We start from the raw sequence: 19,855 nt of genomic DNA, 5'->3' as shown, positions 1-19,855 counted from the left end.
ACTTGATCCAGAGAAGCCTCGAGAGATGGTAAACCATCTGCCCAACTTTAAGTATATTGCACATTTCTGCAACCATATCACTAACAATAATTTCCAAGCTGTTTTATCTCATTGCCCAGGTCATTATAGCTTGTCCAGAGATGTTGTGGCTGAAGTCGGGTTGTAGACAGTTTTTTTTTGCCGATGATGACAGACAGTGGAGATGGAAACATAAAATTACATGAATAAGTATATTTGAATTTCAATATAGGAAATTGTGAGATTTGGAACCAAAAAGAATAGAATGGATCACTTTCTAAATGATAAAAAGGTAAAGGCACTGGAGGACCCAGGTATGTAGACCATTGCACTTCGATGAGCAGTTACAGAAAAGGTTCATGGCTTTTATATCCAGAAGACTGGAAGACAAGGGGATGTTGGAATAGTGTGACACTTCCAGACTGAAATTAGGAAATACTTCTATTGAGAAAAGATAATACAAGTTTTGCGCTGCAATGTATTCCACAAATGGTGGTATTTTGAAAATAACCAAATGATTTATCATCTGAGATAGATAGCTTTTCTGTTAAGCAAAAACACTAAAGGTAATGGCGCAAATACAGAATTAAGTCATAGCACAGACATGATCTCATTGAATAAGAGAACAGGTTCAAAGTGAGAAGTGCCTCTTCCTGTTCATATTTAACTACCTTCTGAGTAGCAACACATGAAAGGCCTCAATACCTAAGTCTATTTGAAACATGGTTATGCATACTTAGTTTGAATGCACCTGAAGTCAAGAAGACCAAAAGTGATCCATCCAGTTCCACATCACTGCAGCCAGTTGTGACCATTCTCTGCTCTCATGAACACAGCTCCTCACCTACTGCCACATACTTCAGAGCTACTGCCTGAGTGGCATGTAACCCGAATTTCAGTTTCAAAAATGGGCAGGCTGCTTTATCACGTATAGTTCACCTAAAGAATTGAGCTCAGTGCAACTTTAGGTCAGCATCTGGATTTCCTTGTGCATGCTGCCCAAACCAGGTCCCAGATGTATCACTTGTCAGTCTGAACAAGGATTTAATGCAGCAGCAATGAAAGATCAAGTTGCATTAGCTGTTTACTTTAGTAGAGGAGTGTTTCTTACTATAATACCTGAAAACAAAAGTGAACAATTACTCATTGCTTTCAAAAGAAACTAATGGACTACCAATATGTTGTTCTTTGATTGCTACAGACACCGTACTTTTGGCCATCAAATTGTTGGGAGCCAGAAAACACCGACTATGGTTAGTATTTATGTAAGATACTTCCTCATTATATGCACTGGGGTCATAATAATGCAAAGTATACAAATGCATGGTTTCATGTCAGTCAATTATAGCATTTAACCAATATGTTATGAATAATTATTAACAATTTTATAGTCACTTAACATGGCACATTTAAAATCCATAAATTGTCTAGATATTTTAGTTCTTGAAGATATCAATAGGCTAAAATTAGGTATCTGAATGCAGAATAAGAAATACACTGTTGCTTGATTAAAATTGTTACAGAACTCCATTTTTACTGGCAAAGTGCCAAAAATAAATTGTTTCTCATTTATCTCAAGTTGTAGAAATAAAGTCAGAAAAGTCTTTTTAAAAAAAACCTCAGTCATGAAAAGGTAAGAATGACAAAATCCTAATCTGTTACTGAGTTCTGCCTGCTGACGGGAAGTAGCATTCAGGATTTTTTAAATGTCAGTGGTATTTCAATTTGTCAAGGATTTTGAACACACCAACAGCGTTCGGATTCCATCCCTGTGTAAGTTTAAAACAATTCCCTTAAACCCAAAAGCAGCTGAATTATATTGGTGGTGCACAGATGCTGAATATTCCCGAGTCAGTTTAGAAGGTGTTAACTGATTCTGATTGTTCACACTTCAAATCAACACTTGCACATGACATCTGGGTATTAATGTATTAGGTAAGTGGTTTTGTTTACAACTCATGGTGTTGATTTTTTTTCTCCCCAGAAGGATGAATGAAAATTGTGATCATTATCAATAACTTAGCTCACAGTGTGAACTGAGTGATTGGGAAGCAGAATGCTGTACTTTCTGACCGAGCATAAAATTGAGTCTGCTTGGAGGGTGAGGGGCCCAAAAGCTTGTCTGCCTTCTGTTTTAAGAAGGAATTAAAGTATTATGGAATAATTAAAATACTTATCGAAGCAATTGTCCCCAATTTAATGCAGCTCATGCTACTTAATGGTAATCGCAAAGACTGCACATGTTGGCAGGGCGTGTCAGAGGGCTGCAAGCCAAGTAGAAGAGAAAAGTACACTGGGGAATAGGAGGCTGCAGCTAAGTCTGTAGAACAGGTTTGTGAAGTTATTCAGTGTCTAAGTATGATCTAAGTTCTGCTGAGGGGTCATATTTGAGCAACTCACTTGGAAGGGAGGTATAAATGAAAAAGGAACCAATTTAGGGCTGTCTGCTGCCTATGAAATAGCTAACACTGGTGGAGGTTCCTCCAGTAGGGAAGAGGGAAGGGGAGAGATAGAGAGAGAGTGAGAGCGACCATCAGCAACATTTGTCGTAATAACAGTGTAGGCTCACAAGAGGAGTGAAGGGAGTAGAGAAGTGGACACTATCCTGAGGGATGGACTTACAAGCAGCACACTACACTACCTGCCTTCAGATGAATAACTGCTTTTTGTCTTTTATATAAACGATTTGGATGTAAACATTAGATGGTATAGTTAATAAGTTTGTAGATGACACGGAATTGGTGGTGTAGTGGACAGCGGAGAGGGTTACCGCAGAGGACAATGGGATCTTGATCAGATGGGCCAATGGGCCAAGGAATGGGAAATGGAGCTTAATTTAAATAAATGTGAGGTGCTGCATTTTGAAAAGGCAAGTCAGGGCAGGACTTACGCCCTTAATAGTAAGATCCTGGAGAGTGTTGCTGAACAAGGAAACCTTGGAGTGCAGATTCATTGTTCTTGAAAATGGAGTCTCAGGTATGTAGGATAGTGAAGAAGGTATTAAGTATGCCTTCCTTTATTCATCAGAGCATTGAGTATGGGATTTGGGAGATCATATTGCGACTGTACAGGACATTGGTTTTGGAATATTGTGTGCAATTCTAGTCTCCGTCTTATATAAAGAATGTTGTGAAACTTGAAAGGGTTCAGAAAAGATTTACAAGAATGTTGCCAGGTTGGAAGGTTTGTATTATAGAGTGAGGCTGAATAGACTGGGGCTGTTTTTCCTGGAGCGTTGAATGCTGAGGGAAGATCTTATAGAGCTTTATGAAATCATAAGGAGCATGGATAGGGTAAGTAGACAAGGTTGTTTTTTCCCTGGGTTGGGGGAGTCCAGAACTAGAGGGCATAGGTTTAGGGTAAGAGGGGAAAGATTCAAAAGGGACCTAAGGGACAACGTTTTCACACAGAGGGTGCCAGAGGAAGTAGTGGAGGCTGATACAATTACAACATTTAAAAGGCATCTGGATGAGTACATGAATGAGAAGGGATTAGAGAGATATGGGCCAAGTGCACACATAGGACTAGATTAATTTAGGATGTCTAATTGGCATGGAAGAGTTGGACCGAAGGGTTTGTTTCCATGCTGTACTTCTCTATGACTCCAAATGTTAGTATCTCAGTAACCTCTATCCATTTAGGCAGGTACTAGCATTCATATGTCTTTTGATTGGTAAGGGATCTGTTCAAACCACCGGAGTGGCCATTTGATTTTAGGTAAACTTAGCTTTAGTTGTAAGACACACATTGAGTGTAATTGTAGACTCAGTTTTACGGAGCCAATTTGAAAGATTACTAGTCCTATTTAGTTAGAAGAACCATTCCAGGTAAAAGTATACTGCCACAAGTTTTACAAAATTTATTAAATTTTCCATAGAAAGTGCTAATGAACTAGGAATACTTAATAAAAATGATCTTGAGTCCATACACTTCGGGATGTCAAACTCAAAACTGGTTGGCTGTGCACAGGTCTCCTGTTGTGTTCTGCTGACTGTAGTTCTCTGAATGTCTTCAATACTTCTTGTTGTGAATCAAATCACTAAACCGCAGGCTTATGGACCCTTACTAGCCACTGCCCTGTCCATGATCAAAGGCATCCTGAACTCAAATTGGTTTGAATAGTACATGGACTTTGTGCACAATTCATTGGCTAAACAGCACCATTTCCTGATTGGCCATCTTAGTGATATCATTACATATTATCTCCATATTCATTCTTTAACATGGCAAGCATTTTATAAGATCATCCTTTCTATGACAGCTTGTTCCTCTTAGCTTACCAACTCCATAGACCTCTAACAAGTTATGGTGGCATCAATGAGCAATATATGTGTCTGCTTGGAGTATTTAGTGTCATTTCCCGTGAATAACTATCATTCCAAATATCCCAAAGGATAGATCTAAGAAGGTCAAAACAACATCAAGACTGAAAAACTCACGAAACCTATTTTCAAACCCATATTGTACACATGCAACAATGAGACCATTACATAATTTTTTACAAAACTAAACCATTTTAAAACATAACTGGGTCTTTGAGTAAAGGCCTTTCTTTTTAACCTCAAACCACTTTAACATGTGGTAGTCTAAGTTTACATTAGCCTGATCTATAAACAGCATCAAAATCATAAACCTTAGTTTTGAACTGGGCCATATGGCCTACATGCTGACAAAAACTTTTAACAGCTAACCCCACTTAAGTAAAGTACAATTTAATTCCTCTCTTGCTTAATCAAATCAAAATTATTAATTATTGAAGAAGAACTCAATACCATAAACCTATCTAGTGCTGGTAATAGTGCATCTGAGCTTCTGTGCATCCAGATCCTTCAAGGCAGTTACAGGTGAATTGTGTAGCAATGGGCTGTGTATTAAAGCTACAATGGGTGTGCAAGAGACTGAAAACCCACATCTATTCCATCGCTGATCACAAGACCTAGGCTGAGAGAGTGACCAGTTTTGTGGTGATGGAAGGTTTCTCCAAGGTACAAATGGCTGTCAATTGTATACACGTGGCATTAGGACATCCAGAAAACATATAGAGATTTTCAGCAATAAGGCAGCTTTCTATTCTCTCAGCTTGAATACTGTAATGACTATCAACACATCCTACAAATGATTGCACAGCACCCTGTAAATAGTCATGATGTATACATCCTTATGCATTCTCAGGGGAAATAGCTCCATAGTCACCCTTTGTTTACATGTGGAGAGTCCTTGACACTGATCCTGCTCTCAGAGTGAACAGGACATCTGACTTTCCTGTGCTTGTCTGTCTGCCAGGACTCCTTGATTGGACGAGATCAACAGCCCCAATCAGGGAACTCATATTCAAAGAGGTCCATCTGGCTGCCCTTGTTACACCAAGTACCAAGGTTCTTTGAACTCCCTGCATAATTGAAAGGCTGGTTGATATTTGACATGGGATACCTGTTGAAGAGACTGCCCATGACAATCATTAGACATCAAGGGTCTCAGGGATTATTGAGTGACAATGCAGTATTTGCTTCTGTTACAGTGATGATTGTGAGAACGGTTGGTCTACACATAATGTGACTCTGCTGCCTCAGCCACTCTGTTGGCACTATCCAGTATACCCCAGAGTGTGTTCCTTAATTATGGTCAAGTGTTGTCAGCCACATAAATCTGACATGGTAAAGGTGAGAAACCCTTACAAATGAGGACATAGAATGTTATGTTGCTTCCTCTGATGATGAGTTCAGCAGTGACTCTGAGGATGAATAAGAGAAATAAGATAAGATCCCAAGGTGTTGGAGATAATAAATTCACACGTACAGAGATTGATTAACCAATAGAAGACAGAGTTGGGATAAGGCAGTCATTTTCAGGATGGCAATGTGTAGCTAGTGGAGTGCCAGAGGGATCGGTGCTGGGATCACAATTATTTAACATAAATATATTAATGACTTAGACAATGACAGCAAATGTACCAAAGCTAAGTTTGTGCTCAGCGTAAAAATAGATGGGAGGGTAATTGGCGAGGATTACACAAAGAGCCTACAGTGAGATGTACACAGGTTAAGTGAATGGGGAAAAAGCTTGGCAGATGGAATATAATGTGAGGAAATGCGAGATTATGCACTTTGACGGGAAGAATACATGAGCTGAATGTTAATTAAATGGAGAAAGACTGTAGAAAGCAGCAGAACAGAGTGATTTAAGACACCTCGTTCATGAATCACGAAAAGCTCAGATCCAGTATAGCAGATAATACAGAAAGCAAATGGAATGTTGACTTTTATTTCAAAGGAAAATTAATACAAAAATAGGAAAGTTTTGATAAAAGTATGCAAGACACTAGTCAGACCACAGCTCAAGTACTGTGAATAATTTTGGGCCCCTTAACTAAGGAAAAACATTTTGGCATTGGAGGCAGTTTCTAGAAAGTTCACTAGACTGGTATCAAATACGGAGTGACTGTCTTATGAGGAGAGGTTATGTAGATTTGAATACAGAAGAATGAAAGGCAACTGTGCTGAAACATACAAGATGTTTAGAAGACTTGACAGGGTCGATGCAGAGAGCTTGTTCTCCTTATTGGTCACTCTAGGGCCAGAGGGAATATCTCAGAATGATGGGTTACACTTTTAAGACAGAGATGAGCAGGAATTTCTTCTCTCGGAGAGTTATGAATCTGTGAAATTCTTTAGAACAGGGTGTCGCTGAGGTTGGGTTATTAAGTATATTCAAAGCTGAGACAAACAGACTTGTAATCAGTAAGGAAATCAACCATTATGGGAAAAAGGCAGGAAAGTGGAGTTGAGGATTATTGGATGGGCTATGACCTCATTGAATGGTGGAGCAGGCTTGATGGGCTGAATGACCTACTTCTGGTCCTGTGTCTTATGATTTTATGACAACTGACTTCTAGCTTGGCATACAAACAAACACTGAATAGGATGCCAAAGACCCATCTCTGATAACATTTCATCATAGTAGTTCTCAAGAATTCATACCGCACTCAGAATTTTATCAGACCTGCCAGAGTTTCTCCAGCAATCTGTGTTTATTTCAGATGTCCAACATCCACAGTATTTTGCTTTTCAATCACTGCTAAGCAGTCAATGGAATCTGATGACCTCCGTCATGGAAAATTCCTTACTCATACATCTGCTGTTGACAAGTTTTATTGTGTGTTGATGGATAATGAGCCTTATTGACAAAAAAAACTGAGCAGCAGTACACTGATGATAAGTGAGATGCAGTTTGCAAATTAAGCAATTCGTCAAATTGCAATTCATTTACACAATAATGTAGACAATGGTATTGAACTAAATCAACAGAAAATATAATCTTTGCATTACCATAAGGAAAATTAGTAGAAATAAAGCATGGTTCAGCAGAGAAATATTTCAAACATTAGCAAAGAACATGATTAAGAGTTTTGAGGAAGACTCTCTCGACTCAAAGCATTAACTCTGATTTCTTTTCACAGATGCTGCCAGACTTGCTGAGCTTTTTTTTTTGCAGTTTCTCTTTATGTTTCTGATTTACAGCATCCACAGTTCTTTCAGTTTTTACACAATTAGAGTAGTTAATTTTGGGCACAGAAGCACCAGAGACCATATTCCCTCCATTGAGCCTCACCCTGACACAGTGGACAGGCTTGAACACTCCAATAATCCCTTGAACAATGCTATTAGCAATGCTCCTGGTAGGGCTAGGCCAGGCAGGTTTGCGTCAAGATCCCACACAAAATAGTTAAAAAGATCCTCAGTGGCAGATAAAGGGAAGTAACACTGTATGTGTCACTTGCTGCATAGACAGAGAAGCCTGCAGCAGCAAAGTGATCCTATTCATCATAGTTTGACTTTGGTAATCTGATCACTGTCTGTCAATATCAACAATGACAGAGGCCTAAGATCTCCATGTTAAACAAAGTCTCTGAAGGTTCATTCCAAATGATGTAGTGATGGAGACTTGGTGACAGGCCAAGGGTGTGAACTTAATTTTTAATTCATTTGTTGGAAGTGGGTGTTGCTGGCTGCCCAGCATTTATTGCCTGTCCCTAGTTGCCCTTGAGAAGGTGATGGTGAGCTGCTACCGTCCAGTTATTGTGGGTTGACCCACAATGCCATTACGAAAGGAATTCCATGACTTTGATCCAGCAACAGTGAAGGAACAGTGATATATTTCCAAGTCAGGATGGTGAGTGGCTTGGAAGGGAACTAGAAAGTGGTGGTATTCCCATATAGCTGCTGCCCTTGTCCTTCTAGATGGAAGTAGCTGTGGGTTTGGAAGGTGCTGGCTGAGGACTTTTGGTGAATTTCTGCACTGCATCTTGTAGATAGTACATATTGCTGCTACTGAGCATCAGTAATGGAGGGAGTGGATGCTTGTGGATGTGGTGGCAATCAAGCAGGCTGCTTTATCCTGGATGATGCATCAAGCTTCTTGGGTGTTGTTGGAGCTGCCCTCATCCAAGCAAGTGGAGAGTATTCTATCACACACCTGACTTGTACCTTGTATATGGTGGACAGATTTTGGGGAGTCAGGACATGAGTTATTCATCACAATATTCCTAGCCTCTGATCTGCTTTTGTAGCCACTGTGTTTGTGTGGTGAGTCAAGTTGAGTTTCTGGTCAATGCTAATCCCCAGGATTTGGTAGTGGGGGATTCAGTGATGGCAACACCATTGAATGCCAAGGTCACTGGTTAGACTGTCTTTTATTGGTGATGGTCATAATCTGGTATTTGTGTGGTGTGAATGTTACTTCCACTTGTCAGCCCAAGCCTGGATATTGTCCAAATCTTGTTGCATTTGAACATGGACTGCTTCAATATCTGAGGAGTCATGAATGGTGCTGAATATTTTGCAATCATCGGCAAACACTTTTGACCTTATGATGGAGGGAAGGTCATTGATGAAGCAGCTGGGTGATTGGGTCCAGGACGCTATCCTGAGGAACTCCTGTAGAGATGTCCTGGAGCTGAGATGATTGATTTCCAAGAACTATGACCATCTTCCTGTGTGTCAGGTATGACTCTAGCCACCAGTGAGCCCCAGACTCTAACCCCCTGATACCCATTGATTCCAGTTTTGTTAGGGCTCCTTGATGTCGCACTTGGTCGAATGCAGCCTTGATGTCAAGGGCTGTCACTCTCACTTCACCTCTGGAATTCAGCTCTTTTGTCCATGTTTGAACCAAGGCTGTAATGAGATCATGAGCTGAGTGACCCTGGTGGAACCCAAACTGGGCATCACTGAGCAGGTTCTTGCTGAGCAGGTGCTGCTTGGTAGCATTGTTAATGACACCTTCCATCAATTTACTGATGATCGAGAGTAGATTGATAGGGCAGTAATTGGTCAGGTTTGCTTTGTCCTGCTTTTTATGTACAGGACATACTTGGGCAATTTTCCACATTGTTAGGTGCACACCAGTGTTGTAACTATATTGGAACCTCTTGGCTAGGGGAGTGGCAAGTTCTGGAGCACAAATCTTTAGTATGATTGCATGAATGTTGTCAGGACCCATAGCCTTGGCAGTATCCAGTATCTCCTCCAACCATTCCTTGATATCACATGCAGTGAGTCAAATTGGCTGAAGACTGGTAATTGAGATGCTGGGCACCACTGGAGGAGGCCTAGATGGATTATCCATTCGGCACTTCTGGCTGAAGGTTGCTGCAAAAGCTTCAGCCTTATCTTTTTCACTGATGTGCTGGGCTCTTGTATCATTGAAGATGGGGATATTATTGGAGCCTTGGAAATCCCTTGTCCAGAGCCTGCACATGGATAATTATTAACTGTGGCAGATAACTATTAATCTTCAAAGACTGAGAGAGCAAAGAATTTCCACAAGTTCTATGTAGAGACTGACTGAAGAAAGAGATGGTGGAAAGAAAGTCTCTCTTTCAATGGAATATTCAGAGCTGGAAGATCACTGCAAATTATTAGTTGAGGATGGCATTCTGCTATAACCAATGAATGATGGGTCTTACAGTCGTAATTGAAAGAGAGAACAGAGATTTCCATTCAGATTTGGAAATATCAATCTTGGGGATACAAGCATCTGTCAATGAGAGAGATGAACTCCTGAATGCTTATGACCCTTCGGTGAATAGATTAGAAATCAATGTGAACAAACAAAACAGACCTTAAACTATCCATGTCTGGCAGTTCTACACTTTGGCTGGCATTCGAACAAGCAGGCAACTACTTTACAGTGTTCTGAAAGTCCCCCTTGTTGTCCAATCTTGTGTCCAGTCTGCAGGCCAGGATATAATCCAGGAACCCTCTACAGATTCTGATCCAGAAGTTTATTTCAAAGTAGTTGATGGTGCACTCCTACTTGCTGAATGAATTTCTGAGATGTTCTTTTCTGCAGATAAGCAGCCCTATGCTGATACAAGCACGGACCTGATACAACTGTCTTCAAAGAAGGAAATTCCAACCTGAGGAGAAACAGGGAAGCTATTGTTCTGTCATCCCCAGAATCGTACTTTGAATGCTCTTCTTTCTTCTTTTCATCAACCTTTAAATTGCAGCACAACACAGATGGACATGATGGGGAGAATTTTCACTTCCAGGAGCTGTGCTAATTCAAGTATTGGAGATTTGCCACTATATTCAGTTTTGTTTCTTGATCGGCCCTCACTGCTGTTCTTCAGAAGGGTACCAGGTTTTAATGTGTGAGGTAAAAGACTTAGAGTAGTATTAATGGTGGGCCGGAGGTGGGGTTTCTTTCTTTCGTAGTGAGTTAAATCTTAATGTTTAAATGTTAATGGTTAAAATGGTACAGGGAAAGAACCTGGGGAGATGTAGAGTAAATAGTTACATTTTTTTACTCTAAGAATAGCAACACAGCATATCTGTAAGGAGTTATGTCATGGTGACAACAAAACACATAGAACTGGGATCCAAATCTATATGGTATGAGAAATGGTCTCTGTTGTTGTGGTTCTGTTCGCCGAGCTGGAAATGTTTGTTGCAAACGTTTCGTCCCCTGTCTAGGTGACATCCTCAGTGCTTGGGAGCCTCCTGTGAAGCGCTTCTGTGGTGTTTCCTCCAGCATTTATAGTGGCCTGTCCCTGCCGCTCCCGGTTGTCAGTTTCAGTTGATGTTCATGGATGCGGATCATTAGCTGATTTCCTGTTTGTCCTATATAGGGTTTTGTGCAGTCCTTGCATGGGATTTTGTACACTACATTAGTTTTGCTCATGCTGGGTATCGGGTCCTTCATTCTGGTGAGTTGTTGTCTGAGGGTGGCTGTTGGTTTGTGTGCTGTTATAAGTCCTAGTGGTCGCAGTAGTCTGGCTGTCAGTTCTGAAATGCTCCTGATGTATGGTAGTGTGGCTAGTCCTTTGGGTCTCTCTTGTGTAGAATTTGTTCAAGTTAATATTTACTCAACAGAGTATAGATCTGAGCTTACTACAGAAAAGAGATTTGCAACAAGTAAGCAAATGAGTAACAACCAAATAAGATGTAACACTGATGGTATTCCAGCTGAATTCTTCAAATCTGGTGGGTTTGCACTCGCATGAAGACTTGATGTAATCATCCAATACATTTGTGAGGGAAAAGAACACCCCAAGCATTCTTTATTGCATTCATTGACTTGACCTAAACAAATTTTGAGCACTATACTCCATAGCATTTGATATAATTTCTTCATGGTAATATGAGTGCAACTATGGAAGATCTCAAACACACCTTCAAAATCTGGTCTGGGGTCAAGCAGGCCAGTAATACCTCTGTAAGCTCAGTTGGCTGGAAAGCTGATTTGCGATGCAGAATGACACAAACAGCACAGTTTTAATTACTTGTTGAGGCCATCATTGGAGTTCTTTCCTTCTTAACCTCATCGGAGGTATGGTGACTCTCACCACTAGTTGTCTCTCCTCAGTGACTATGGAGACTTGCACTTATTTAGAATGCAACTGACATGGTTATTCACCTCAGAGATCAGTGTTAACCATCTAGATAACTTCAGTCACCTCTACGTTAAAGTTAAATTGACTGCTATGGACATACATTTTCTGCAACTTGTGGATGATTGCAGCGTCATTGTTCACACTGCAGTCGATTTGCAGACCACTCTTGTTCTCTTCAGTTTTGCATGGAAGGAACTTCCATGCTGTTAAAATTCAAATCAACCCACACCTGGTCAATAAGATGTTCCTCGTCCCATCTGTGTTGAAGAGAGACTCTTAAATATGTTGAGCATTTCCCTTACCTTGGAAACCACCTATCTCAAAAGGTCACCATTAACAAGGAGATCTAACACTGGTCCCACTGTCCAAACTCTGCCTTTGATAGATTATGGCAGCAAATGTTTGACCACAAAGACCTCTGAAGACAACAGAGTCCGAGAGTACAGAGCACTTTCATCACCATACTCCAGTACTGCACTGAAATTGGACTGTGTGCCAGCAATACATACGAGTACTAAGGAAATTGCACCAGCACTATTTCCTCTGTATCCTCTGTATTCAGTTGAAAGACAATCAAACAAACACTAATCGCACCCCAGAGGCCAGCTCCACATGCATCCAGGTAAAAGTCCTGAAAATACAACTTTGATGGATCAGACACTGCATCTGCATGGCCAGAAAGTGTCTCCCCTTCCAGACCCTGTTTTATCAACTCTCAAATGGCTCAGATTTCAGGTGAGAGCAAAGAAAATGTTCCAACAACACTCTGAAGTTTTCCTTGAAGCTAGAAACATTGATATTAATGAGTGGAAGGGGTTTGTTACCAATCATTCAAAATAGCAACAATGTGTCCACCAAGCAGCGTTTTGATTCAAAATGGCTTAATGATGAGTGAAAACAGTGGCAGAGAAGGAAGTATAGGAAACAAGGGTTCCACTACCTCCTGGGAAGTTGGACCTCATGAGCTAAGGGTCTGTAGGTCAAGATTTGGCCAGTTGATTCCCATGAAGATTCATGACAGAAACTTGTGACCTCTAAGTAGACATCATCCTCAAATTGAGGGTCAGTCACCATTAGCTCTTTCATATCATCAACACAGTGCTCCTGAGAACAATTGGATATCGTGAGGCCTTAGTTCTGCTATTCTGCAGCTGAGATATCTCTATTTGGGATATGGGTGTGTTCCAATGGGAAGAGAGTGGGCATCCCATGTGACAAACACTGTTTGTTTAAGTTTCCCCTAAATACAAATTTACCATAGTCTGGAAATTAGTTAATGTGGCAATGTGTTTCTGCAAGTATCAATCAATCTGAATGATCAGAATATTTTTTCCCGAGGTGGAATATAGCATATTATGACAGCATACAAATGTAGGAAATAGATTCCACAATGTGCTGACCACCACTTAGATCCCAGCAATATTAGGTGGAAGGATCACCTGTACATCCCTCATTTATAGTCTTGAGAATGGTCACTTGACAGTGTGGAATTTAAAATTCAGAAGGACTACAGAGTGACTGATTGCAGTAAATCAAATAGCCAACTGAGAAGGAAGTGTTTTTATTCATTGAAGTATCAGAGTTGGACAACACACCACCTCAATGTCTCTTATGAATAAAGTCCTAATCTGGAAAGCAGGGAATAAGACACATTTACAGTGTTGATGTGTGTTTGCTCTGCCCTTCCTGTGGTTTTTCTGACTCAAGACTCCACTTTCAGTCATAGAGATGTACAGTATGAAAACAGACCCTTCAGTCCAACTCATCCATGATGACCAGATATCTTAAAGTAATCTAATTCCATTTGCCAGCATTTGGCCCATATCTCTCTGAACCCATGCTATTCATATACCTATCCAGGTGCTTTTAAATGCTAATTCTACCAGCCTCTGCCATTTCCTCTGGCAGTTCAATCCATACACACATCACCCTCTGCTTGAAAAGGTTGCCTCTTCAGTTCCTTTTAAATCTTTCCCCTCTTACCTTTAACCTATGCCCTCTAGTTTTGGATTCCCCTACCCTGGGGAAATGACCTTGACTATTCACCCTAACCATGTGCCTCATAATTTTATAAACTTCTAAAAGACCAACCCTCAGCCTGATGTTTCAGGGAAAATAGCCCCAGCCTATTCAGCCTCTCCCTTTAATTCAAATCCACCAATCCTGGCAACATCATTGTAAATCTTTTCTGAACCCTTTCAAGTTTTACAACATCCTTCCAATAGGAAAGAGACCAGAATTGCACACAATATTCCAAAAGTGGCCTAACCCATGTCATGTTGGGTACAGTCCCAACATGACGTCCCAACTCCTATACTCAATACTCTGACCAATAAAGGAAAGCATGCTACATGCCTTCTTCACTGCCCTATCTACCTTCAACTCCATTTTCAAGGAACAATTAACCTATAATCCAAGGTCTCTTTGTTCGGCAACACGCCCCAGGACCTTACCATTAAGTATATAAACCCTGCCGTGATTTGCCCTAGCAAAATGTTGCACCTCGCATTTATCTCGATTAAACTTCATCTACTACTTATCTGGTTTGATTTATTTTTCCTTTTGTGGTATGTGGTATAGTGACAGGTTTAAAAGGTGAATTTAGTATCAGTAGAAATAATGAAATTTTAGAACATCTATCTAGTCACCAATCTTTTATCTTTTGACCATAGACCTGAATCTAATGAACTACCTAACATAATACATCATGCCAGAGTTTGATGGGTAAATTATGTTAATCACACACTCATTGACACCAACCTCTTTTGCGATTAGGAGAAAGTGAGGAGTGCAGATGCTGGAGGGTCAGATTTGAAAGTGTGGCACTGGAAGAGCACAGCAGGTCAGGCAGCATCCGAAGATCAGGAGAGTCGATGTTTCCAGGATAAGCCCTTTAACAGGAATGTGGAGGGGGAAGAGGGATGAGAGATAAATAAAGGGGTGAGGGTGGGAGGAAGGTAGCTAGGAAGGCCTTCCCAGCTGGTAGATGCAGGTAGGGGGTAATTGTGATAGGTCAGTGGGGAGGGTGGAGCGGATAAGTGGGAAGGAAGATGCACAGGTAGGACAGTTCAAGAGGGCGGTGCCAAGTTGGAGGGTTAGACCTGGAATAAGGTGGAGGGGAAGGGGAGATTTGGAAAATGGTGAAGTTGATGCCATGTAGTTGAAAGATCCCAAGGCGGAAAATGAGACGTTCTTCCTCCATTCATCAGGCAGAGGAAGAATGTCACATCTTCCACTTTGGGACCTTTCACCCCATGGAGATTTGCCAGCAGTGGGTGGGTGGAGGGGGTGATGCTCGTGAAGCCCTCCTTCCCCAACTGGTTCTGTTACATCAGCAGAAGGTTGTCAGAAATTCCATTCAGCCATGTGTTTGGATTTTCTGAGTATCTTTCACCAAAGTTAAAGCAGCTGATGGGGTGAAAGAGTGAGAAGATGTGTGGTGCAGACTTCTCTAATAAAGCCTCTTTGTAAATAAAAGTTTTCTAAATACGCCTGATCAATTGAATGCCGTGAGACAGGGTGGCTAATTATTATGCAGCGCAGTTAAAATTGCACACTTTTTTGCGACCATTACTGTGTTCCATCAGTTTCATTTTTGTCCCTTTGAATTGCATTGCATTGTACCAGTCAGAAGCCATTCTGTCTATAGTGTCCATGCTGATTCTTTGAAAGACCCATCCAATTAGTTCCCCTCCTTTCCTCTTTCCCCATAGACTTTTATATTTTTCCTTTATAAATATATATTCAATTCCCTTGTCAAAGTTATTACTGGAACAGCAGTGACAATTTGTTATATAGGTTATGACAATTTGCTGTATAAAAGTAACTCTCCTTGCCTTTCCCTGGTTCTTTTGATCCTTCAAGGCTGCAATAATTATTTTTCTTTGATTCACAGCGGTTTACCTCTGCAAGCGGACGATGCAAAATAAAGCAAGGCTCGAGTTAGCAGACTATGAAGCTGTGAGTATCCTTTTGATTCTTTTGACTTGAATGACAGCATTTACTGGCTGTTTGAATAAGCATTGAATGACTCATCAAATATAAGAGTATCATCATCGTTCGTTACTTAAAAATATCTCACACACTTCGGCTTTTAAAAAATGCCTCTCAAGCTTTTAAAATAGTTTTGAGTTTGAATTTTAAATTGCAGTGAACTGACTAATGCTCAAATTATAAAGCACATGTTAAATGAGTCATAGACAAATCATTTTAATCCGAGATCCTATAATGTGATTGAATAAGACCACTACAAACAAAACCTTCAATTATTTTTATAAAAGGTGTTCAGACAGAGCACATGTCAAAACAATGGAAAACTTCTTTCATCTGGAAAAAGAACCCTATTTAAAACATTAACACTCAAAGGTACAGCTTTTTGATTTTAAAAACAATTCCTCTTTGAATTCAAACAGCACAATCTTAGGAAAAATATTTCCCAGACTTTCAGTAGGAAGTAGGGAAGTGGGATGAATTTAACTGCTTGTCCAAAAAACAGCGTAGACAAAATGAGCCAAATGGCCGCCTTCTGAGAACCATAATAAATAGAAGCAGGCAGAGGTCATTATGAGCATCTTGAGCCAGCTCTGCCATTCTGTGAAATCATGGCTGATTTTCTATCTTAATGCCATTCTCCCCACGATCCCCATATCCCTTAATAACTGAAATCTTGAAATCTCTCAATCTCTGTCTTAAATTATTCAGCGACTGAGGCTCTACAATCTCTGCAATCGTGAATTGCAAAAAAATCACTTACCTCTGAGTGAATAAAACTTTCCTCATCTTAGTCCAACATAGCTTATTTCTTATTCTAACTACCCAGAGTTAGAGAGGAGTCTGACTGTACATTGTGGAATGCTGTAGGGTGGACACTGGAATAATGTTTCTTATCGTGGAGATAGGGGTGGGTGACCATAACTTGGAATTTTTTTTTTAAGAACTGGGATTTCTCTTTTTTGAGAGAGAGGAGGAGGAGAATCTCTTTGTTTCAGACAGATGTTAAGATCGCAAAATTCTCTTCCCCAGCAGATAACAGAGGCTGGGTCCTTAAATGTATTTGAAGTTGAGTTGCGTACACTTTTGATAGACAAGGACATCATGGGTTATTAAGTACAGATAGTATAATGAAGCTGAGACAAAATCATATCTTATTGGATAATGGAGCAGGCTCAAAGAGCTAAATGGAATACTATTGCTTCTAAGTGTATGTTTATAGGATTATTCTAATTGCGAGAGAATGAAGACCTGGTCTCTTCCACCACTCCCCTGAAGACCATCATCCCACCATCCCAGGGATCAATCTGGTGAACACTTGTTGCCCTTCCAATTGGACAATTATATTCTTCCCCAGTTAAGGAGACCAAAGTTGTACATAAAACTCCAGGCACATTCTCACTGATACCTTATAAAGTTACAACAAGATTTATTGACTGTTGTACTCAAGTCATTTTGCAATAAAGGCCAACATTCTATTTGCCTTCCTAATATCTTGCTGCGTCTGGATGTTAACGTTCAATTAAATGACCAAGGACACCCAGGTCTCTTTGGACATTACCATTTCTCAGTCACTCATCATTTAAGAAATTCTCTGCATTTTAGCTGTTACTTCATTGACCCTATATTCTATCTGCCACATTCTTGTCCACCAATTTATCTGAATTCCAATAAAGAAATCTTTGCATCCTCTTTGCTTTCTTGTCTTTACTTCTCTCCTTAAGCATTTACATCTTCTGTCACTTGATCCCTGTTCCACATTATTTAGTTGAAAGCCTTCCCTATCTTGCTGTTTATGTGCCTTGTCATAACACTAGCTCCTGCATAGTTGATATGAACATCATCACAACTGTAAGCTCTCAATTTCTTCAGTATTGATGTCAATGTCCAATGAATCAAAACTTTCCAAAGGAATCTATGAGCCAATCAGTTAACACTTTCATTTAACGTTCTCCACTTGCTTGTTGCTCAGGTGATAATCCAGAAATTGTTACCTCTGATTTTTAATTCAGCCACTAGCTGCTCATCTCCCTAAGCAAATCCTTTTTCTTAGTCCTTCCGATGTCTTTGGAACCTGTGTGGGCGATGACAACTGGATCTTCGAGATCTCACTGCAAGTTCCTCCCTCGTCCAGAGCAAATGTCCTGAGCAGACAAAACAGCCAAGTGCATTCATGGTCCCAGCTGCAGAGATTATATATATTCCTCTGACTATACTGGCCTCTACTACCGTCAGTTTGCTCCTGTTATCATTTATACTGTAAGCTTTGAGGCTACTCCACTTCTGTCTCTTTGATCTGCATACGTGCCTCAATCATGGTCATAGCCTCCTGACAATAACCATGGACCACATCAGAAGACTCTATCCTAAGGGGTTTGACTACCTCCTGCAGTAAAGATGTCCAGGTAAAGTCCACCTTCTTGATGTGTAACAGAGTCATCATCTTATTTTTTTTTTGCTTTTTAAAAAGAATTTAACTTATTTTTCTAATCAACCTGATCAGAAATGTTATTACACATCTCTGAAACCTGGGCCTCTCAGTCCAAGGGTAGGGACACTACTGCTGCACTACAAGAGGGCCTGGCCTCCACCTTAATGACTCTGAGCCAAATCTGCTCCAGTTGCAGACGTTTATTGCAGATGTATTTACCCTGGATCATGGGGGTGTCCATGAGCTCCAACATTCTGCAGCTGCCACACAATACCTGTCTTTGCATTTCTTATGTTACTTAATTAATTGCTGATTAAATATTACTTAAACTCTACATGTACTGACGTTATTTTAATAAGTATTCTAATTACCCCATTGGAAAGTCCTGGTTAAGCACTAGTGACATTGTGCAGTTTGTGCTCAAAGTCTTGCATGCTCCTCAGCTTCAAATATTTGACCAATGTTCCCCTATAAAAATACAGTGTTATCTTTTCAGCCACACATTCTTGCAGAGAATTTCAGCTCCAGGACATATCTGCAGGAGTTCCTCAGGATAGTGTCCTAGGTCCAACCATCTTCAGTCACTTCATTAATGATATTCCTCCAACACAGCATTAGAAGTGGGGATGTTCGCTGATGATTACACAATGTTTAGCACCATCCACAACTCCTCAGAGACTGAGGCAGTCCATGTTCAAATTCAATACAATCTGGACAATCTGAACTCACCACATAAACACTGGCTACAAGAGCAGGCTAGAAGCTAGAAATGCTGCAGTAAGTAACTCACTTCCTGTTTCCCCAAAACCTTACCACAATTTAAAAGGCTCAAGTCCGGGGAATGATGGAATATTCCCCACTTACCTGGATGGGTGCAACTCAAACAACACTCAAGCATCCACTCCCTTCAGCACCATTGCTCTATAACAGCTATGTGTACTATCTACAAGGTGCACTACAGAAATTAAAAGACCAAAGATCCTTAGAAGCCACCTTCCAATCCCACAATGACTTCTCTCTAGGTGGACAAAGGCAGGAGATACATGGGAACACCACCACCTGTAAGTTGTCCTCCAAGCCACTTACCATCCTGACTTGGAAATGTATTGCCTTTCCTTCACTGTTTCTGCTTCAAAATCCTTAAATTCCTTCCCTAAGGTCATTGTAAGTTACCCTACAGTAAGTGGACTGAAGCTGCTTCTCGAGAGCTGTATGGATGGGTAATAAATGCTAGCCAGCCAGCGATGTCCACATCCCACAAGTGAATAAAATTAATTCCATGCCCCACCAACACTCTGTATAGTGCATCAAACCTCTCAGCTTATTGAGTTTCAATGTTACATTACTGATTGTTTATCATTATCATCTCAGCCTCATCTCCTCACCTTATCACAGTCTTCATCCAAACATGGATTAAAGAGTTAAGAGGAAAGTGACTGCCTTTGGCAAAGGAATTCAATCATCTCAGACCAAGGATATCAGAATACTGTCATAGGTTCACCCATCTTCAGTTGCTTTAT

At 40.5% G+C, this 19,855-nt stretch overlaps 1 protein-coding gene across 5 annotated transcripts in view; it reads left to right on the top strand.

Moving 5' to 3' along the window:
* Positions 1-19,855, top strand: part of LOC122552701 (regulator of G-protein signaling 7) — a 450,150-nt gene that overhangs the window by 334,212 nt on the left and 96,083 nt on the right. For all 5 annotated transcript variants that reach the window (XM_043695584.1, XM_043695581.1, XM_043695583.1 and 2 more), the window contains exons 6-7: positions 1,220-1,271; positions 15,810-15,874. In XM_043695584.1, the coding sequence (XP_043551519.1) occupies positions 1,220-1,271; positions 15,810-15,874 (117 nt within the window). The remainder of the gene's footprint in view (positions 1-1,219; positions 1,272-15,809; positions 15,875-19,855) is intronic.

The sequence above is a fragment of the Chiloscyllium plagiosum genome, chromosome 9 (assembly GCF_004010195.1).
Source record: "Chiloscyllium plagiosum isolate BGI_BamShark_2017 chromosome 9, ASM401019v2, whole genome shotgun sequence".
NCBI lineage: Eukaryota > Metazoa > Chordata > Chondrichthyes > Orectolobiformes > Hemiscylliidae > Chiloscyllium > Chiloscyllium plagiosum.
The sequence above is the reverse complement of the archived record's forward strand: the minus strand, read 5'-3'. Positions and strand labels throughout refer to the sequence as shown.